Below are 22,894 nucleotides of genomic sequence, written 5' to 3'. Positions count from 1 at the left end.
GGCTGGGGCTGGGGCTGGGGCTGGGACTGGGCTGGAGCTGGGCTGGGCTGGGGCTGCGGCACACTCTGCCCTAAAACCTGTCTTCAGAGGTTGATGGCAGGTGTTTTTCCCCTTTTCAGATCCCACGCTGTGGAGCACAGACCATGTCCGGCAGTGGCTGGAGTGGGCGGTGAAAGAGTATGGCCTTCCAGATGTGGACATCTTATTATTCCAGAATATTGACGGCAAGGAGCTGTGCAAGATGACCAAGGACGACTTCCAGCGGCTCACCCCGAGCTACAACGCTGACATCCTGCTCTCCCACCTCCACTACCTCAGAGAGAGTAAGCCGCCCCTCCCCACCAGGAGCACTGGCTGTCCCTGGGGGCTCATGGGCCTGAGCTACAGAGGGTCCAGACACAGGGGTGGACAGCAGCTTCCTGCCCTCCCCCCTTGCCTGTTTCGGACCCAAGGGGACAATGTGCTAGAAGGTCGTAGATGTAGGTGAACAAGACGTCACCCGTGAGAAGTAGTGAGTGCTTTTCTTTAAAGCCACCATAGCTCAGGGCCCCCTCCCGCAGGTCCCTGTGGGCAGGAAGGTAGAGTGTCCCAGGGAAAAGACACATTCTGCGGTCACTCTCTCACTGGTCTCCACAGTGCCTGCTTGAGGGGAATCTTCCCGGAAGCGGAGCCAGGGCCCTTCACGCCCAGCCCAGCACAAGGAGGGAGGTTTTCACTTCATTAAGACAGTCAGCATCACCGGACGGAGGGGGCATGGCATACTGATGACCAGGCTAGGGAATGGAGCATCTGCCGTAGGCTTTAGTTCTGCACCGCCAGGCACGGCCAGGAGAGCGTGGAGGGGCAGAGACCTCCCCTGCGTGGCTTTGCCCAGTGTGCCATTCACTTCTCCCTGGAGAAGGGCGGCCCCGATGGGGGTTGAACATGCTGAGCGGGTGATGTGGGTATTTCCCCCAGTCCCTGATGGGAGCACGGGGCTGGTGGTTTCCTCTCTTTCTCTCTTTTCTTTCTTCTTTCTTTTTATTAAGGGAAGTCTTTTTCATTTGGATGTTGCTCTTTGTTGTGTCTTGTAGCTCCTCTTCCACATTTGACTTCCGATGATGTGGATAAAGCCTTACAAAACTCGCCACGGTTAATGCACGCTAGAAACACAGGTAATGCCAGCCCCGCCCACCCCAGGAGGAGCACAGGGCCCCGTCTGCAGGTGCATGCTGAGGGCGAAATCAGGACCAGTCAGGGCATCAGAAGGCAGGACACAGGGCAGTTGGTGGTCCTTGTGTCTAAAGGAGGTTGAACTTCAGCCTACCTTGGCTGGATTACAGCATTCTGCTGCTGGTCCCAACGCGTCCACCTTGCTGACTACAGAATAGACATGTACACCTTGTTTGGTGTAGCGGGATCCCCAGTAATCTCCATTTTCCCCCACTAGGATTCCCAAGGGATTGCTTACTACAAGTTGGGGTTGTGTTTTTCTTCCTGATACAGTTTTGGGTCATCAGACTTGTCTGGCTCAGACGTGTTTGTTGGGGAAAGGCAGTCAAGAGAATGTCTGTAACTTTTCTGGAACTTTGGCTCTGAGGGAAATTCTGCTCTAACTGGAGAGTAGGACGGTGGTCACTAACCCCATGCCTCTCTCTCTCTCTAACCACTGGTTCTACACTTCACCTATATATGGCCTACTGGGGTGGAACCCAGAGCTTCCTTCTGGATAACCCGCCTCCCTTCCCTCCGGCTCAGTTGAGCATGGGTTCTCTGCGGGTGGGTGTGCTCTTGATCTGCCTCCATTTCCTCCCTCCTGATGGAGTCGCTGTGGAAGCAGGGCCACATACCGCTCATCCACTGGGTAGCCTGCAGGGACCCTCCACAACCACCCAGGCTAGGGGGGAAAACAGCAAGGCCTAGAGGCTTGGTGGGCCTCAAAGGCAAGCCAGCCAGCTCAGGGGCCACCCTCCTGGAGAGACACAGCCATTTCCCAAGTGTTCAACCTTCTATTTGAAAATGTGCAACTTGAGTGAATCCTAGTTTGACTGTTATGATGAAATTGCTGTTTCTCTCATTCTATATTCAAAAGATCATGCTTTTAATGTAACATAACAAATGCTTTTCAATTCAACCTGCTAATGATCTTGTGGCCAGAAACAACAAATAACGGGCAAAGTAATGTCCCCCTCTGAGGAGACACCTTGGAGCTACGCACATTTTCTGATAACTTCACAGTCATTAAAAAACTCTAACAGTGAAGGAAAATTTCAAGAAAGCTCTGAATTTATTAACTTTTTATTGTTAAACATAAAAGCATTCAAAAAGCAGGACAATGAATTCCAAATGGACTGAATGTTGAAAAGGGAATTTTCTCAGCTGACACTATGAGCGTTGATTGAAAAGGGAATGAGAAAAAGTGCATTTGAGTAGCCGTGGGTTGATTTCCAATGATATCCATATAGTCCTAAGCAAAATATTTCTAAGTCCCTGGTACTATTTTCTAAGAGATCTGTAAAATGTTTTACGGGTTTTTATACAAATTGTGGGGGGAAATGTGCACCACAGAATTTGTTTTTAAATAAAATGAAATTGCTGGCGGGTCACAGATGAAGCTCTGGGAAGAAGCTGTGAAATTGAAACACAAAGTGCTTTACGGCAAACAGAGCCCGGGAGAACAGGCTGCTGCGCACTTGCAGAACCCGTTTCTGGCCCCGGTCTTACTCATTCCCCTGAGGCCTGGTGAGCAGCTCCCAGGAGGTCCTCCTCGTGGTCACAGGGCAGGTGGACTGGCTGAGGCTGAGATGGACAACCTCCACGCAGACCTTCACATGTTTTGTCTTTCCTTTTCTGCAGGGGGTGCAGCTTTTATTTTCCCCAATACTTCAGTATATCCTGAAGCCACGCAAAGAATTACAACTAGGCCAGGTACGCCAACAGCCCCACGTGACCTCCACTGAGAGAGCCCAGATGTCCCGCTGACATCCGGGACCTAAGTCCCATGATACAGAGAGCCGATCCCGATCTGAAATGAGTCCCCACAGTCTTATTACTGCCCCTGTTGATTCAAAAACTAAATCCAGTGTAAGAACAGCATTCAAAGACCCAGGAAAGTCTGAACTTCTGAGTTAGAAGAACATTCACTCTATAACTCGCTGCTCTGAAGACAGATGGTGCCTGAGAAAAAGTAATACGTGTGATTTCGGGTTAATGGAAGGACCACTGTGTCATCTGTCCTCGGGGGAGAGCACAAAGCAAGAGACATCCCCAGAGCTGCAGTGACCAAATTCCCAGCTTGGCACAGGAAGCCAATCTTTAGAGCAGGAGCACAGGACAGATAATACTTACCTCTGAATCTTACTTGTAAGAAGGTTCACTTAGGTGATTGATTTACATGTCACTCACCCAAAAATAAACGTTCATTGAGTGTCTCTTAGTGCCAAGCATGAAGTTAGACCCTGGGACTCTAGACATGAACCAGACCCCAGGAGGCTGGCTGTCTTTGGAGAGCTCACCTGCCTACTGGGCTCTTTGGTCTGTTCAGTGCTGAGTGTCCCCTGCACGGCCACAGAGGGCACAGCTGTGAGCCAGAGGAAATGCTTAAATTTCTAGATGCTTCAGTAGAGCACTTAGAGCCGGAGGAGCAGACATGGACTCTTAAATGCTTAACCTGGAGAGCTGGATCTTACAGCAGAGGTCCCCCTGTAGCTGTAAAACCCAGAGGGGGCAGCCGCAGGAGCCGGAAGGGATTCAGCCCACCTGAGAGGTGTAAGGAGCTTCCCACAGGATGGGCAAGGCCCGAGGAGGACCAGGCCTTTGCCAGGTGGAGAGTGAGCAGGAGAGGGCACCTGAGACGGAGGGTGCTGCCATCCCTGGACACCGTCCCCCCAGCATCTTTAGGACCACCTGTGAGCTAAGTGTACTAGTGCCAGCTCAAGGTGGAGGAGGTCGTGATCCTGGGCACTGGCTGGTTTCTCCATATTTAAATGTGGGTCCAGAACCCGTGTCTTCCGAGACCCAGGCTGCCCTCTAACTCTGTCCACACCCAGCCGCATCAGCCTCAGCTGAAGTGGTCCGAGTGGCTCTGCGGCTGCTTTCCCATGATGAGGACGGGGTGAGGAGCTGGACGGGCGTGGACCTGGAGCTCTCTGGGGAGGCTTCTACCTCTGTACTGCCCTGTGACTGCCATGGGGACTCTGCTGTGATTTTCTCTCCCCCAATCTGAGATTAAAAGCTTGTTCCCCTGCTCTTGGGAAGCACGGTGGGAAGGCTGAGCTCGCGTCCTTACCTGTCATGTTAGAGGCCATTGATATGCCCACAGGACCTAGAGTCTGCAGTAAACCAGATTGGTCCCAAAGAACCCCACCAAGTGTATTGGAAATGAAAAACAAGTACCTCGCCTCTGGCTCTAGAGACTTCTGAGTTCACGGCTAGCAAGTGCGCGTGGGGGTAAACACAGGGAAGGGCGGCAGCGACATTGTGAGCACTTCAGAGATGTTTCCACCCATACTTGAGAAAAGTAAAACTTATCTGCAAAACATTTGGCCTTTAAGAAATGGTCAGTTGGGCTGGGGATGTAGCTGAGGGGTAGAGAGCCGGCCTGGCAGGCATGAGGCCCTTGATTCAGTCCCTAGTACCTCCTCCCCCTCAAAAAAGAATGAATTAACATTTAAAACTCATTTGTTTAAAGCTGTCTCGTGGATGTCACCTGCTGAGTTTCAAGGCCTGGGCTTGTGAGCTCATGTTGTGAGTTGACCACATCATTGGCCAACTCTGTTGGCCTAACCCATTGGTCAGACCAGCTGGTTGGTAGAACAGCAGGCCCTGCCATACTTTCTTCATGTTTTGGAATGTGGTAGACCCAGAAGTTTCGGCTCATCCAGAAGTATCAAAAGGAGGGTGGCAGCAGAGGAGATGCTGGCCTCCCTCTGTCCCTAAGCCCAGGGAGGGCCAGGGTGACAAATTCCAACTTCACCCATTGCTTTGATGGTGCCCTTCCATGGGCCCATCGTTTAAGCAGACTTGGGAGGTCTCACACTTTCACTGCTCCCTTATTATTAGCACAGTCTGCTTCTGGGACTTGATTTGTCTTTAGAAATTCCCATTTTGATTACTACTACTGTCATTATGAAAATACATACAAGTATTGGTATCTGACTTGTAAAGAATGTAAATCAGACTGGAGAAGCCAGAGGACTATTACTGTAGGCCAGATTCAGGGATTTGACCTTGTGGCTCAGCCATCACCAAAGAATCAACCACTCAGCCGCAGGGCCTAAGAGGTTGGGATTGGGCCTCAGGGAGAATGAGCCTGGTACTTGTGATCGCCAGAGTGGCAGGAGTCACGGAGGAAGGACCGCTGGGAATCTAGCCCTGTCCCTGTGGTCAGTGGCTTTCAGAAGAGATGACTGTTAACTCTTAGACTCTAACCTGGGAGTAGAGCCCCAAGTTCCTGTCCCCTACACCCTTGTGATCTTCATGGGATGAGGCACAGAGGACCCTGGCTGGCGTCCTTGTGCTGACCCTGAACCCAGCCAAGTTCCTAGCAGAAAGTCTGTCGAGACCCTTCTGTGCACTCGGCTGTTCACCACAGAGTCCCTGTAGGAGAAGTAGGATGATGGTCTTCCCGCTGTGCTAGTCTGAAGCTATTCTCCTTTCTGTGAGGCCCCTCCACCTGTGGGTGTCTCCGTCCAGTCCTCCTCCTGGTGCCCCCTCCCCACCCTGCCTCCTTTCCCTCCTGCCTTGGGTCACCCCTTCCTGGGCTGCTATCCCAGTCTGCCTTTTCCTTTTTTCATGGCTGGACTTCCTCAGTGAATCATTGATTCCAGAGCCCCTGTCCTTCAGTCCCACCTCATGGTTGGCCAAGACTGTTCAGTGACCCTGCAGGTGGCCACCTCTGCTTGGTGCTCCCCTCCTTTGCTCATGCCTCATCCCTTCTAGCCCCTACTTGTCCCTGTACTTTCCTGATTCGAAACACACCTTCCATGACCCCTGTGTTGCATTAGCACTAAGATCAGTCTCTATAAAATATTGGCACAGAGACACGTTATTTACATACTGTGGTTTTATGGTCATTGTTATACAGTACTGTGTTTTTTGAGTTGTCACAGTTATTGCTACCAGAAACCCTTTCCCCCTCCTCTGTAAACACTTTTCTCCTTTGCTGATCTGCTCCTTTTGAAGCCACAGCCCCTTGAGATCTCAGGATAAAAACAGGTGTGAGCCACAGAACATTGCAAAGTATTCGACCTCATGATGCACCGTCTGCCTGGTCTCGTAGGAGAGTCCTATGAAGCTCCGTTCTGTCACAAGGGTGACATTCTACTAGCACTTCCTTCCTCCTGCATCACCATGACAACTTGGATATCTGGCTGAGCATCTGCATGTTATCAAAGGCGACTGAAGAGTGTGACCTGCACACACAGCCTTGATTTCTACTCTGAAGCTGCTGTTCTTTGGGAGTTTCTTGGGATCTTAAATCACCCCTGCATTGGCGCTCTCAGCTCAGTGCTGCTCAGTGTGACCAAGCACGGCGGGAGAGTGCGCCAGCTCTCAGGTGCCGGGGAAAGCCTGCATCTTAGCAGATGTTCCAGGTGTTCTTTGCTTCCCCATAGCTATACCAGAACCACAGAACTGCACACCTGGGCAAGAAGAGAATGCAAACAGGATTCTAGAAGACTTTAGGAAGATCTGGCGGAAGACAAGAAAGATGAGCTTAATGACATGAGGGCTGACTCTGAATCTCTTCCACTGAACAGGAGTTTATAGAATGAATCTGGGAAATAGCTCTCAGTCTTTCCAAGTTTGTCTTCCCCGTTGGCATCCGAGCATGTGGGAGAGGGCCAGTCTCCTCCTTTCCCAGCCAGCCCTGCCAGGGGCCTCCGCAGTGGCTTTGCAAACCAGGCATGGATCCTGTGCAAGTGAGCTCTTCTGTGATCCTGGTTCTGGACTTTTAAAAGGCAGAAGTGATCCGGAGGCTTCTAGTGTGCTCCGTTTCAGTGAGCTGGGGGGAAGGAGAGCCGAGAACTTGGTGAGAACTCAGCCTTCCTGGGAAGGGCAGCCCGGACGTCCTGATTTGCTGATGTCTTGGGAAGATGCCGTGGGAAGGAGCCTCACCCAGAATCAGAAACTCATCCTGTTCCCAGGAAATGTACCCCTCCATCTCTCTCGGGTGTAGAGAAGCAGCACCCGCCAGGCTCCCTGGTGCCGTCACATTATTTCTTGTCTGGATCACGGTGTGTAGCACACTCTACAGTCACCCCAAGATGCCTGGGAAAGTCGTTTTGATGAAGTTTAGCTTCTAAACCCTGTCTTGTGCTGGTGGAAGAGCACAACGAAGCCAGACGGCAGCTTTCCCACCCACGGAACCTGCCAGGCATTGGAGCAAAAGCCCTTGAAAGTGGAAGTTGAAGAGAAACGACGAGGGTGTTGAAATGATCCCCCAACACTAAGCACGGACTGTATCCTTACCAAATCCCGTGCCTGCTGTGATTAAAGGACAAATGGCAGGCGGGACGCATGGGGACGTCACTTTTTAGGGGACCAAGAGTGGAACTACTCACCCTGGTGTGGCGCTAGAGCCATCACCCTGTGTCCCTCACACCAGTGGTCCCCAGTGTCAGCGCTTGCCAGTGTCACGTCCCACAGAGGGCAGCTCCGTGCCACAGCATGTGATCCGTATCTGACAAGGAAGGCCAGCCCAGAATGTCATGAAGGAAAACAAAAGGGAGCTTATCTGCCGTGGCAGCGTGTTTATGGACACATCCATCAGGGCCCAGCGACGTCTCAAGCATTTGGCTGAGAGTTCGATGCTGTCTGGTGTGTTCAGGCCCCGGCTTATTATCTAGGGAGGAGAGGACGTGTTTATTCATCCTAAAAAGGATTTTTATGAATAAAGAGTTTGAAAATATTTTTGTAGTCATAGTTTGGTGCTTGATGTTTTTCCAGTCACACTTCATCTGCGAAGCTTTTCGGTTCGCAGTCGTGTCTGAGCTACCTAGGGACGCCAGCGAGAGCCGAGGCACAGTCCCCCGGCGCAGGGAGAAGCAGGCGCTCTAGAGCTCTCGGCCATCTTTGAAATTTGTAGTGGCACCCTCCAGAGAGCATTCTGAAATCATTACCTGCAAGAATGTGGAATCAAGAGGACCCAAGGAAATTCCCTAGTGGTGGCTTTCTCAGAACTCCAGTGTGCACCCAGGTCACCTGGAATCTTATTAAAATGCCAAATCTGACTCAGTAGGTCTGGAGTAAGATTAGACATTTCTAACTGACGCCCAAGTGCTGCCGATGTTGTTGGTCCATGGACCACAGTTTAAGAAACAAGGATCCAGGACATATTTCCATGGTATCTTGCTTTTTCATTTGGTAAATATGTGCCTGTCTGCTCATGAATCGGGGTAGATGTTGCATTACTCGTAGAGTCTTCTTTCTGAGACAATTCTCATATTGAGACTCTGGCTAACCTTTTTTTTTTTTTTTTTTTTTTTTAAGAATCTGTACAGTGCAAAATGCTCCCAGAGAGTTAGGTTGAAATTTAGTTGTAAATTGATAGCGGCTGCAAATGTAATTCCCACGTGCAATCCCAACTCCAGAAAAGTGAAACTCCGAGGAGCTGGGTGGGAAGAGCTGAAGGTCTCCTGCAAGACTGCCAGCCGAGAAGGAAAGTGAGCAACAGCAAGTTTAAAAAGAAAAATTATCTAACCCTTCAAAGCTCAGGAGGGTAGGGTTTCAGAGACCACCCCAGTCGCAATGCTTGCAGCCAAACAGACCAAATAAATTAAGGCAATCCTGTGTTGGATTTCACATCACATATCACTTCTGCTCTCTTTGGGATATGAAAATAGGAAGAGACACATGCTCAGCAACTTGGTCAAGCTCTTTGAAGACTGACCCACCCCAATGCCATTTTTAAATTTGATTAAATGATTTGTTTAAAGAGAGGCTTAAAGATGACGGCACTGCCTGCCCTCCAAGTGAGATTTTTATAGCCATCTCCTGCTGTCTGGAAGGAGAACACCTATGGCTATGGCTTTCAGTTGGCCCCAGGTTGGCATTTGCATTGAACTGAGGCCCATGGATCCAAGAAGCAGTTGTGAAATGACTCTGTAATCAGATTGCAGGAGGAACAGCTTTGCATATGCATAGTGAGTGAGAGCAGACATAATAATATTTTTGAAACATATTTTTTAAAGAAACTTGAAATAACATAGAGTCTTGGTGCTCATTAATAGAACTCACACTGAGGAGGCAGAAACACAGTTATTAGATTTACTCTGCAAAGTGCAGTGGAGGTTTATGGACAAGTGAGATCACCATACAAACACGAAGAAATCATGGAGTAAGATTTGACATTTCTAACTAACTCCCAAGTGCTGCTGATGTTGTTGGTCCGTGGACCATGGTTTAAGAAACAAGGATCCAGGACATATTTTCATTGACGTGTCCTTAGCTCTGAAGGTCATCATTAAATAGGTTGTGGGGCAATTCTGTAGTTCTTGTGATGTCCTCTAATTCATTTCATGCAATTAATTTTAGAGACATTCTAAATTTGTTTGGAAAAGGGGAAAGAATGGACATTTGCCTAGAAACATAACTAGACCAGTTACGACTGGCAGTGTAAAAGGATGGAAAAATGGGAGGAAACCACGGGCGTCAACTCACAAATGTGAGGATCGAAGGAAGCAATGGTTCCTAGGGATGGGAAGGAGGAGTCCAGATGCCTCTTGATGGATTTTGGTGCAGACCACAAACAAGAAGTGGGTGAATCAGCTAAGCTGCGGATTCTGTTTGGGAGGGTCATCCAATAGAGGGGTGGATTTGGGTCTGTCCAAGATGCAAGCAGGACAAATTAGATGGTAAAAAACAAAAACAAAAACAAAAAACAACTTTAACATGGCCTCGACCTCTGATTGGAGAAAAAAATGCTTCAGAAGAGTCAGCAAGCTCCGGAGGAATCTGCCAATAGGAATTTTCAGATAAATGGAAGAGAGAATGTAGAATTTTGTACATTCTGTTATGCCAACAAAATATACAAAAGTATAATTTGTACATAGAACCAAGATCTATGGCACATAGCTTGAATGCTGCTTTCTATTACTAGACTTTCTTATAAGCTATTTATTCTAATAAACATGAAATCTTTTTTTTTAAATCTGTTAGAAAAATTGCATTATTGGGTTTTTGAGTCAACTTTTTTGTCTCTCCAGATTTACCTTATGAGCCTCCCAGGAGATCAGCCTGGACCAGTCATGGCCACCCCACCCCTCAGTCAAAAGGTACAGAGTTGTCTCCCTCTGCCTTGATCTGCATGTCACCAGGTGTGTGTGACTGCTGATGGAGTAAATGACAATTTAATTAATCTGTGATTTTCAACAAGTGGTTGGCTTATTCCTTTGGCAACAAAGCACAACCAACTGTAAATGCTGTGATTCTCTGGGTTAGACCTACCTTCGGAACAGAAAGGAGGGAATGAGGTGCGTGTTTGACAAGATGTCTGAGGACAGACCCAATGACTGGTGTTTTCCTTAATTTTGGCTCTGCCTCACTTTATTTTCCTGATGGTTTCTCTTTTATCTGTTTATTTTACATTATGAATCATTTTTTTTTCCTATTCTGTAAAACGTCTCAAATTCTTCCTTTTTTTTATTTTTGGAAGGAATAAGGTAGTCACAAAATTTTTAAATAATGGAAAATTTAAATCCTTCTTTTTGTTACAATGTCTTCATTTGATCTCATGGAAAGGGAAATTTGTCCTCACCATAAGTTGCTTCTTGTTAAAAGAGTCAGATTATTATCTTAATAATGAAAGTAATTGATGGAACCATTATGTAATTAACAACATCAAACCAAACCTAAGTTATAGCCAGTTCTCTTTTTGTGTGTTTGAACTTCCAGCTGCTCAGCCGTCTCCTTCCACAGTGCCCAAAACTGAAGACCAACGTCCTCAGCTAGGTATGTTTCAGGACCCCTCCGGATGGGCATAAGGGAGGACCCAGGCCCAGCAGGGAACATCTAAAACATGCCATCTTTGAAAAGAACTTAGTTTATGTCTTTCTTCTTTGCGACAGTTTCATATATAAACCAGGGGCCAAACAGTCTGTCCGCTCTTTTGGGATGACTTGAGATTTTGCTGAAAAATGGGGGGAAAAAAAGTATTTGTGTGCAGGCTGCCTTTGAGATCTACAAATTCATTTAACTTTACTTCCTGTGCCGGGTGCCCCAGGGCCAGGACGATTTCACGTGCCAGGTGGAAAAGCAGAGGAAGGACCATGTGGCCCTGAGCTGAAATGGCCAGCCTGGGCCCTCAGCACAAGTTCATAGCCCTGTTCTGGTCCTGGGTTAGAGGGAGCTGTGGGCCAGGTTTCGGGAATCTGGGAATCCAAGTCCTGCTACTACCTAGGAAGCCTTTAGCAAGAAGCAGCTCTGGGATTCCGTGTGGCACCTCCTAAAGGAGATGGAGGCAGGTGCTTTGGGGACAGGGAACGATTTCTGTTCTGAAATACAGAAATCGGTTCTGTTAGCCCGAAGACTCAGGGTACCAAGTCACAGTGATGCCTTTGGATCTGACTTCTTGTCTTTCTGCTGTAGATCCTTACCAGATTCTTGGACCAACAAGTAGCCGCCTTGCTAACCCAGGTGAGATATCTGATGATTTTGTTCACACACATTACTCTTCAGGTGGTTTTGGCTGTTGTGAAGGCAAGCGTGTACTGGTGAGAAATTCCTTCAGCTGAACAAACTGTAGTCTCAGGTTTCACTGGATCGTTTGCTTTAGGGGAAAAACAGGTCGGGGTATAAATTAAGATTCTTAGCTTCAGCGAAGAGCATTGTGACCTAATCTAAGCTGTAACTTTTCTAGGGCTGTTGTAACAAGTACTATGGAGCAGGTTGCTTAATAACAGAAAGAACCATCTAGAGGCTGCAGGTCTGACGTCCACACGCGTGGTGGCAGCCTCTGGGGGCTGTGAGGGAGGACCTGCCACAGGCCTCACTCCCTCCTTCGATGTCTTTTTGTTGCTGTTGTTGTACCGGGGATTAAACTTGGGCCCTTGACCACTGAGCCACACCCCCAGCCCTACTTTGTATTTTATTTAGAGGCAGGGTCTGCCTGAGTTGCTTAGCACCTCGCCTTTGCTGAGGCTGGCTTTGAACTCACGATCCTCCTGCCCCAGCCTCCCGGAGCCTCTGGGATGACAGGCGTGTGCCACTGCATCCAGCTCCTGTATCTCTTTTTATGATCTTCCCTCTTTATGTGTCTGTGTGTCCAGATTCCCCCTTTCTATAAGGACACCTGTCACATTGAAATAGGGCCACCTCCAGTGACTTCACTTTAACTTAATGATCTCTGTAAAAACAAAGGCTCTGGGGGCTAAGACTGTGATGGGTGGATTTGGGTCACACACATTTCAGGTATAGGAATTAGGGTTCTGGGGCTAAGACTTTTGACATGTGAATTTGGCGGGTGGGGGGGGGGCGGCACAATTCAATCCATCACACATGCAGATAAAATAAACTCATCTTTTTTAAAAAGGAGACTCTTAATGACAACCACAAGACTTCAAAGTAGGACCCTCTTCCATCCTCTGTTTCTGAATATAAACACTAGAATAAGGAGTTTAAATGCCTCCTTGGTCCATTTGTAGCCAGCGTCTGGCTACAGCACATCACCTGTCCTCATGTTTCCGTGCCAACCCAATCGTCCCATTTGTGTTCAGATCAGAACCAGCTGCGCAGGCCCCCGGGCGTGCACTGCACCTGGGGCACGTTCTCAGCAGCAGTCAAGTGCGAGATGTCCTGGTCGGTCACAGGGCGAGTCCAGGCTGCAGTGTGCCTTGCCTAACTCTGAGGCAGAATGGGTTGGGACGCCAGCAAGTTCAGGTTCAGGTAGAGGCCTTCCCGGCTCAAGAATCCCTGCTTGGAGAACACCAGCAACGGGCTCTTTGACATGGAATTGTGGGCAGCACTAATTAATTCAACAAATGCCTTTTAAGCAGCTGAGTAGCTAGAGGGGACTGTTTCCTTCACTGCTTTAGCCTTGGGCTCAAACTAGGAGCTCATCCATGATTCCTAGAGTCCCTGAATGCCAGGAGTCAAGAGAGGTGGCCCTGGCCTCGGATGCAGGTCGGTATAATGCTCCAGGCCAGAGCAGCAGGCTCCTTTCTCTAAGACCCCAAGTCTGCACAGGGGTCCCTCCCCATCCCTCTGCTCTGCCTTCCATTTGCAACTGGCTCATAACCATTTACATAAAAATAATGGCTGTGTTTTGAGAGGATTATAATCAGTCATGCTCCAGGAAGACGGATCTGGCAGCAATGTTCTAGGGACAGCTTAGAAAGACGGAGCGTGTGGAAGCTGAGCACTCTGGGAACGCTCACACCATCCATCGTGTGAGACAGCAGTCCAGCAGCCCCCACAGATGCCCCCACAGGATGTACCTGCTGCCTCTGAGCCCTTCTGTGCCTCCTGCCAGCCCTGGGAGATTGTTATCTCCAGCCTACAAAAGAAGAGTCAGAGGATCAGAGAAGTCAAGTAACTCTCCCTGAGTCACTCAGCCAAAAAGATGGGAGGCCTGCTTTGAAACCTGTCTCTAGTCTGTTTCTGGTCCCGCACGCACTGCCCGCAACTTGCTTAGCACCTTGCTTTTGCTGAGGCTTCTTGGGGAAGTCCTGCTGTTTGTCAGGGGATGGGAGTATGTGCTTTTCCAGTGGGAGTTCACCAAGCTTCAGGGAGGGGACAGTCCTAGCAGGGCCTGAGGGACTGCAGAGGGGTGTGCAGAAACCAGGCCAGAGAGCAACGGCTTGTGCAGGACTGAGCATGGCAACCTGGGGCCGGGGTTCCAACCTCTGCCCACCGTGGGCAACAAAGTCAGTTCTGAGCTCTAGTGTCCTGTGGCTCCAATGGGCTAATCTCATGATTCTATGGGCATTAACCTGTCACTTGTAAGGATTTAGGACAGTGCCTAGCCCAGAGTAAGCTTTCAGAGGATCTCAGGAAGTTCCAAGAACACCAATATCTTAAGCGTCAGAAGAGCCAGCAGAGTGCTGCTGGGCAAGTCCCCTTCCTCTTCAGTGAAGAGACACCTTTACTCACTCTGGTTTCCAGCCCAGACAACCATAACGAGATTCCCGAACTGAGTTCCTTCTTACAGTGACCTGCAAGGTGGGCCTTCTGCTGTCCCACCCACTTTGCAGAAGAGACAACTGAGGTGCAGAGAGCCGGGGAGTTCCCCAGAGTCCCATGAGCAGCAGAGCCAAGATTGAGCAGCCCAGGCCCACACATGCTCACCTGTCGTCCAGCTCTAGAGCTCAGGGAAGGGACTCACATGGGGACACCCCTGCCTCCACGCAGAGGGTCCAGCTGTGCCGTGCTTCTCTGCGCCGCCTCTATCTTCTGTAAAAAGTGGCCCCAGACCACTGCCACCTTGGGGCATGCTGTTCGCTTTCTTTATGCCCTTGGTTCTGGTCAGCTGAGGGCTGTAGGCCTCAGTGGGACAGTGGGACAGTGTCCACCTGCAACACTCTGCCTTGCTATGTTTTGGGGACTGTTTAGTTTCTTGCCCTTTTTGCTAAGTTTCTACTTCGTTGCTAGGATGTTCCTCTTTTTCTTGACTATTGGGAGACAACAGTGACTTGTCACCTACCACTGTGTGTCCTTGAGGGTTCTTGCACAGTGAGAGCCTTCGCGGCCTACACTGGAAATGCAAAGCATTTGGTTCAGAGTGTTAAATTTAGCAATTAATGAGGCCGATAGCGTGTTAAATTCTATGCTGTTCATTCAAACTTGCACTGAGTTTTACGTCTGCAGTTTAATTCTCAGGTTTGGAAGCTGCTGAATCTTGCTCCCCTATCTCTTGGTTCCACAGAGCCTTGGGGTGCTCCTAGGCCTGACCCCAGTGCCTTGCCAGTCAGTGGGTGAAGTGGCCTAGCAGGCCGTTGGCACGCCCGTCTGCCCAGCTTGAGTTTCCTGCCCTGGATGTAGACCCCCACTCTCTAGCTCCTCAGAGGCAGGAGAGGTATGAGCCCACAATCCCCCACTGGTTCCCTCCCATCATGTTGGTGGGGGCAGTGGGTGAGGGACACATTTCTTAGAGGTGACGACAATGCTTGAACAGACACCAAGTGCTCTTTGAGCTGTGTCGGCAGGTCTGTGTGTTTATGCAGATCTGTGGAGTTGCTCTATGGGAGCAAGTTGACACTGAATATTTATTTTCAAACAACTGTATATGTTTATAGTGAAGCATATGTTAGACTGTTAAATCAAACATCCATGGTTTTTCCTATTCCCAGGTCAACTGTGGAATTCTTTTTTCAAGTTTTAATCCTTTGGTTACAATATATATACTAAAACCATATGGTTCTCTCATACCATTCTTTGTATTTTAAAAATGCATATTAATGAAATGTTGGAAGGAACACAACTTGATTGGGAACAGTTTGTATATGTAGTTCCGAAAAAGCAGAGACTTCCATTGCAATGAGCTACAAGCCGTTAATATGTTTCAAATGTACTGCAGGCTAAAGACCATCTTTTCCAGAATAGATGTATTTTTTTAAAAGCTGACCTTTCTCACGATGCTATAGTAAGGATGAGTTCACAAACAACCACTTCCATGTAGCCAAAGTGGAAACAAGGATTTATGAGTTGGACAATTATATAGGGAGCCATGGGAAGAATTTATAGGAAAAAAAAATTTATCATTGATTTTCACATGACATCAATTCCCTGAGTAGTTGCCAGTTGAAGTTATTTTAATCATTTTATCACATCTATTGATCCTATTTATCATAATAAAGAAGGTAATTTTTTTTTTTTGGCATTAAGCCCAAGATAATTCTGTAGTGGGGTTTTGAGAAGACCCACCTCTCATCCATTTTAAAGCTTCTAAAGCCTGTGCCACACAGCTCAGCTTCTCTGGGCTCGTGATGGCTGTCAGTACTTACATCACCTCTCCTTAGGGAGCCGTGAGTGGACTTAAAGCACTGTAGCATGGTGGTCAGAACGACAGGGCCAGGAATTTCTCTGATTTAAGAAAACCAAAGGCCATCTCTATGTGCTTGCGATGGATGGAGAGAATCCCGACTTTGTCCTCGCAGCTGAGTGGCAGCACTCTGGGCCGGTCTCCTTTGCTGCCCAGAAGGACTTGCCGCGGTGTAACGTTGGGGGGTTTCTCTCGGGAACACTGCTTCACAGTCGGTGTGGCCAGCACGTGGATTTCCGTTGCCCTGTGCTGGCCTCTGTACTGGAAATGGGTGATCTGGTTTGAAATGGAGCCAACGTTTTTCTGAACTTCCTCATTTTGAGTGAGTTAATTCTGTGTTAGGAAAAGTTTTGACAGAATTGCTTTCTGGGCACCAGCAAAATGTTTTGTCAGAAATAACAGTGTTTACTTCCATTCTCTATTTTTTTCCATAAACATTTAGATGTTCATTTCCGAAATCTGACTTTTATTATTTCACTTGACCTAGCCAATATAAATAGTATTAAGTCATTATGACCATCCACAGAATGGCATTCTCTGCCTTAGAAAATAGGAAAAATTAGCTTTTCCATCCCCCAAACACCAGGCTGACCTGGCTGTTCTCTGAAGGAAGTCAGAAATGGATGGAACCAACCTGAACTTTGCCCCATGTGAATTTCCTGCATTCCATAGGGGACTTGGATCTCTCAGATGAGCCTGAGAATGACCAAGGTCAGCTTCCTAGGTGTCGAGCTGGGGATGAGGCTACTGGGCCAGTCATGGTCAAAGGCGTGTTCTCAACAGGGAAGGCTGAGGAAGCAGCGTGGGGCAGCGTAGAGACTAAGGAGGTTCCAGATTTCTTAAAGCCTCCTTGAATCTGGACCCCAGCTTCCACCTGGTCCTGTGGGAGTGGGGAGCAGACCTACAGTGTAGGTCCTTTCTTGAGGCAAAGGGCTGTCCTGTAGTTCCTGGGTCACTCTGACCAGGGGACACCTGGGGAGATGAGCAGCCCCTGTCCATCCAGGCCATCTCTCTGGAGCAGTGGGTGACCACAGGACAAGAGCAGGAACACCCCAGCTGCTGAAGGATGGGGGAAGGCCTGGCCCAGGGCATCTGGGTGGCATGGGAAGAGCGCCAGCTGCTGCCCCGGGCCAGGTGCCCACCGCTCAGAGCCTGTTCTCACTGGTGCTTTCTGTCCTCCCTCCTCACTAGGTAGTGGCCAGATCCAGCTCTGGCAGTTTCTCCTGGAGCTCCTGTCTGACAGCTCCAACTCCAACTGCATCACCTGGGAAGGCACCAACGGGGAGTTCAAGATGACAGACCCCGACGAGGTGGCACGGCGCTGGGGAGAGCGGAAAAGCAAACCCAACATGAACTACGATAAACTCAGCCGCGCCCTCCGTTACTACTACGACAAGAACATCATGACCAAAGTCCACGGGAAGCGCTACGCCTACAAGTTCGACTTCCACGGGATCGCCCAGGCCCTGCAGCCCCACCCGCCAGAATCCTCTCTGTACAAGTACCCCTCAGACCTCCCCTACATGGGCTCCTACCACGCCCACCCTCAGAAGATGAACTTTGTGGCGCCCCACCCTCCAGCCCTCCCTGTCACATCCTCCAGTTTCTTTGCTGCCCCAAACCCCTACTGGAATTCACCCACTGGGGGCATATACCCGAACACCAGGCTGCCCGCCGGCCACATGCCTTCCCACCTGGGCACTTACTACTAACCCCTCGGTGGAGGCCTTTCCCAACAGTGTACAATCGCCGATCAATTGCCACAAACTCTGTCGGAGAACATGAATTAGAAGTGCCTCAAGCCGGAGGAAAAAGCTTGATGGGCTGGGGAAGGGAGCCAGGGAAGAGACCCAAAGACTCATGGCGGGAGGGAGTTACTAAAGTGTTACTACAGAAATAAGATGCTCAAAGTGTAATGCATATGGATGTAGGATCTGTGGACCAACCGTGACAAAGACATTGTGTGCAGCAAGCAGGAAGTCCTGAGGACAAGTGCCAAAGGAAGTGGCCTTAAGTAGTGTATGAACTGTAGAGTAGAATGTGGGATCCCGCTCATGCGACCCAGGTTTAAACTAAAGCAATAGAGATAACACAGTCTTGGCCTAACCTACCGTTTATAATGTCATTTTAAGGAAAACTACCTGTATTTAAAATAGAAACATATCAAAGCCAAAACAAGAAGACGAGAGAGACGGTGGCCCCGCAACAGACATTGCCGGGGCTCCTCGGCATTTGCTGCATCAGTTGGAATCCGATTTGTTCCATTTGATAGACAGCTGTCAGCTCTCTCAAACTGTGAAGACAACCCAAAGTTTCCATCTCCTTTACAGGATTGCAGGAACTATGAGCCAAATGGTGGGACTGCGGATGTGTATAGAGTGGGCGTGTTATGGTAGACAGAGGGCTGGAGGAGGAGGAGAGGAGGAGTGGGAGAGACTTTTCAAGCAGCAAAGACTGGATTTAGGACACTTTTGGTGGAGAAAGATTATTCGTGGAGACCTGAGGTTTAATGCAGTCAGTGTTATACCAAACCCAGTGTTACCGGAAAGGACCCAGTGTAATGGAGGAAGGGGAGTGGTAGAATTAAGAACCAAAACAGCCATCTCTTTGTTTGTCAAAAGAAAAATTTAACTGGAATTGTCTGATATTTAAAGAAACGTTCAGGACCTCAGCATTCTGTAGGGGCCTTGTGCCCCACAGGGTCAGGTAAGAGTTGGCCTCTGGCCACCACAATCAGATCTCAAAGGCATTTTGGGGAGGTGGGGGTCCAGTTTTCCTTTTCGAGTCGCGAACGCTGTGCGTTTGTCAGAATGAAGTATACAAGTCAATGTGGTTTTTTTTTCCTTTTTATATAATAATTATATAACTTATGCATTTATACACTACGAGTTGATCTCGGCCAGCCAAAGACACACGACACACAAAAAAGAGACAATCAATGATATAATGTGGCCTTGAACTTTAACTCTGTATGCTTAATGTTTACAATATGAAGTTATTAGTTCTTAGAATGCAGAATGTATGTAATAAAATAAGCTTGGCCTAGCATGGCAAATCAGATTTACACAGGAGTCTGCATCTGCACTTTTTTAGTGACGAAAGTTGCCTAATAGAAACTTGTGCTGAGTGTTGTGGGTTTTGTGTTACAATTTTACTTTGTCCAGGAACTGATGCCAGTGGGGACCAAGCAGACAGGATGTTGGACAGGTGATGTGTGCCCCTCCTGACCCTCTTGCTTCCACCTTGATTCCCAGCACCATCTGCAACAGAAGAGCCCAAAGCTTCACCGTGAAACCTCCACATGTACACCTAGAAGGGAAAGAGGCTTCTAAAACTGAGGCTATAGTTGAGAAATTCCAGTGCAGCACTGGCCACAAATCACCCTAGTTTCTGCTATGATCATAAAACATTTGCAGAATGGTGAACAAGCCACTCCTGTGAACAAAAGCTGTTGTTTCGATTGGTCAGTGAATCATCATGGACAGCTGCAGTTTTTCACTTCAGGGATAGCTTCTAAGTTTGCCATGTAGCTTCCTTCTGGGGTCCTCATCAACTAGACTAGTGCTCTGATCCTTCCATACCAGAATAGTCAGGCACTGTGGTTTGTGATTCCCCGGCCCTGGGCCTGACCTTCCCAGCTCTCCTCTCACATCCTGTTTCTGTGATCCAAACTCGAGTTCCTTGAACACCTTCTCTTTGTGTCACAAGTGCGGCCCACCTTGGCCAAGGTGAAGGCGATTCTGGAGACGGGAGGCAAGTCACCTGTAAAAAGGAGCAAGCCTGTGCACCTTCTCAGCCTGAGTCAGTTTAAATTGGCCATTTTATAGCGGTTTCGGGGCTTGTTTTGCACTTTGTAATCCTTTTGCTATGATTAAACAAACTTGCCAAACCTCTGTGCTGTGCATATTTTGGCAATGGTCTTGAAACTCAGTAGGGTACGATTACCAAAGCTTCAGACATCCCTCATTATTTGGATGGAAAGGAGCCCAACCATCAATCATTCTGCAGCAGCTCGGGAAAGGCCCACAGAGGGCCTGCATCTCCTTAGGACACAATGAGGAAAAGCAGGGTAAAAGCTGGCAGCAGGGAGCGACCCAGACAGTCCTAATGGAAAAGAGCATTCGTTTCTATTTTGGAATGCAAATGCAAGGCTCACCTACATTCTGCATGTGTGAAATACAAGTTTGCTTGGCTAATCATTCAATTCTCCCTTTCAAGACTGTAATATGAGCAAAATAATAAAAACAAGACATGATTATCATATTCAATTCTAACAGATGTTTTAAGTTAGATTTCTCAAAACCCCTCCCTCAAATTCAGTTATTAGCCACAAGCGTGAGCAACTGGGATAATTTGAGGATAACATGATAATACTGAGTTCCCCCAAATAAATGATTCTTAAGTTGTCTTGAAATAATGGTGGTGCTCTGCTCCTGTCACAATCTAATTCCAAAGCCCCCCTGGATCAATTTCACAATTACATGATCCTTCCTCTCTCTAGGCTTCTCCGCATTTCCTGGCTCCTCCTTGTTGATGATCACAGTCCCTGCACAACTCCACTCCTGCTGGCAAGGGCTCTGTCTTCTCTTCTTGCCTTAAACAGTCTTTGGGGTTTCGTACTTGGAGAAATCCCCAAACCTCAGTCAAGGCCTCACCGCCACTCCCCGTCTGATGCCCTTGTTACATTTGGTGTGGGTTGTGGTGTGATCTGTCAGGACTGGCTCGGCTGGTCCTCTGCTTCTTCCAAGTGCCTCTGCACAGTTGAAGTACCTGCTGCTGGGTGCAAGGGCCTGGGGCAGCTACTTGGATGGCAGGTGCAGCACCAGTTGCTAATGCTTGTGAGCAGGGAATTGATGGGAAGCCGGAGATGATGGATGTCCTGTGGATCCCTGAACAGACCCTGCCCCTGCAGAAAAGGAACAGCCTAAGGTTTTAAAAACTTGGTTTAATTAGTCTGTTATCACTCCACCCAAATAAAATTATGACAAATGGAGAATAAGAAGTGCTTTGGACGGTTCAAAGGTATATCAAGTTCTGCACTTTAACTTTGATTTCAAAAATCTTGTCATTTTCCCATTAAATGAGCAATATTGGATATAGAAATCAGTACTCAAAATGACCAGCGCCTCTCTTTTGTAGTACAGCAGTGGTTTACACAGAGGAGCCTGGGCCAGTGTATCAGCAACATCTAGCACCTGTAAGACAAGTGAATTTCCAGGAACTGCCCAAAGCCTGTTGAAAGAGGTTCTAGGGTGGGGCCCACCATGGCATTAATAAACCTTATAAGTAATTCTGATGCACACTGATGTTTGAGAAGCCCTGTCTTGGAAGCAAAGAAAGCCCGAGTCTCCTCATGGAATGTTGAGTATGAAATCCAGGGCTGTTTTTTCTGTAGCCAAATTAAAATCAGCCACTAAGAAAACTATCTTACCCTGAAAGAGTTGTCCCAAGTAGTGCCACCTATGAGCAACTATCCTCACCAGTGCTAACTTCTCCCTGTGCAATCAGCTGTTCATGGTGCATGACACATAACCACACAGTTGGCAGCTGACACAATGTACCATTACAGTTTCTAGGGATCAAGAGTCCAGGTGTGTGCGGGGTGATTCAGTCCCATCAGGCTAAGTCAAGGAATTAGCTGGGGGCTGTAAACTCACCAGAAGCTCAGGGTCCTTTCTGGTACTTGGTGGAAATGAGTTCTCTGCCATTGTAAGACTGAACTCCTATGTCCTTACTGGTCAGTCAGGGACTAGTCTTAATTTTTAGAGATCATCCAGGGTCCCTGCCACATGGCCTTGTCCACAAGATCATTTACTCACTCAAGGACAGAGAGAGACTCCCACTTTGAGTCTCTCTGACTGGTTGAGGGTTCACCTTATTAGGATAGACCCACCCAAGAAAATCATCTTTTTTTTTTTTTTTTTTTTAGTTTGCAAAATCCTTACTGCCATAGAATGTAACTTAGTCACAGGATTCGTGGCCCATCATAATCACAGGGTCTGCTCACACTAGTGATACTGGGGATGGGATGATTTGCTTTGAAACAATAGAAGTGAAGCCTAGCCAACTATTGTGAGTACACACAGGCAAAGCTTTAATTAGCTAGAGGGAGACAGCACTGACCGAGAGCCCAGGCTGCTCTCTGAACAAAGGGAGATGCAAGCTTCTGTTGACTTGCTGGAGTGGGCAAGAGTCCCATAATCTCCCCTGGTCAATGGCGTAATTCCAAAAGATGTTTCTTGTTTGAGACCTGGACCAGCTGGTGGTCACTCTTGTTACTGGTGCCATCAACGTGCAGACATCCTGGCCTTGTGGCTCTATCTGGGACCTGATGACAGGGCTGAAGGACTTTGGATGCTTGGGCTGCTGATGCTGCCGGAAACGCACGGGAGTGAGAGTAGAAGAAACCAGGTACCAGCTCCGTGGGCAGTCACCATGTCAACATGAGCAGACTCTCACCCCAAAGGCAAGGCAGCAAAGGGGGCAGACATGAGGACAGAGACCCCATTCATTCACCATCAGATTCTGTGGGCCCAAGTGAAGAGTCGTGGTTTCAGCAAAAGGGGGCTTCAAGTCCCTGAAACCGGCCTCAGTCACTATGATTGTAACTCACCATCAGAGGTGTCCTTTACACAAAGCCAGCAGGAGACTACAGCGTATTGTTCAAATGTGTGACTTCCAAAATTAATGATTTTTAAGTTGATTAAGTGAAGCTAGAAGGTTATTTAGAGTTTTCCCAATAACAATTTGATCTTTGAAAACCTTTTGCTCCTGGCTTTTATCAGGCTCTCGCGGTGGGTCTATTGAAAGGAGCTCAGAAGGAGAGAAGCAACACGCCCTGCTTCCCAGGCAACAGTCTCTGAGGCCTGAGGGGTCATTTCACTGTTCCAGCTTCTGCCCCTTCCATGGTGCTTCCTGTCTCTCACTGGGCATGTGGAC

The 22,894-nt window shown here is 48.3% G+C and overlaps 1 protein-coding gene across 7 annotated transcripts in view; it reads left to right on the top strand.

The window, feature by feature from the left end:
• Erg (ETS transcription factor ERG) overlaps positions 1-19,848 on the top strand; it is a 155,144-nt gene extending 135,296 nt beyond the window's left edge. For 3 of the 7 annotated variants that reach the window (XM_048803679.1, XM_048803680.1, XM_048803684.1), the window contains exons 4-10: positions 120-323; positions 1,074-1,154; positions 2,836-2,907; positions 10,185-10,295; positions 10,873-10,929; positions 11,566-11,613; positions 17,147-19,848. In XM_048803679.1, coding sequence (XP_048659636.1) covers positions 120-323; positions 1,074-1,154; positions 2,836-2,907; positions 10,185-10,295; positions 10,873-10,929; positions 11,566-11,613; positions 17,147-17,667 — 1,094 coding nt within the window. In that variant the 3' untranslated portion in view covers positions 17,668-19,848. The remainder of the gene's footprint in view (positions 1-119; positions 324-1,073; positions 1,155-2,835; positions 2,908-10,184; positions 10,296-10,872; positions 10,930-11,565; positions 11,614-17,146) is intronic. The other 4 variants (XM_048803681.1, XM_015478777.2, XM_048803683.1 and 1 more) reach the window with 3 other exon arrangements.
• Positions 19,849-22,894: the final 3,046 nt, after the last annotated feature.

The sequence above is a fragment of the Marmota marmota genome, unplaced genomic scaffold, assembly GCF_001458135.2.
Source record: "Marmota marmota marmota unplaced genomic scaffold, marMar, whole genome shotgun sequence".
NCBI lineage: Eukaryota > Metazoa > Chordata > Mammalia > Rodentia > Sciuridae > Marmota > Marmota marmota.
Note: the sequence above shows the minus strand (reverse complement) of the source record. Positions and strands in the feature narration are given on the sequence as shown.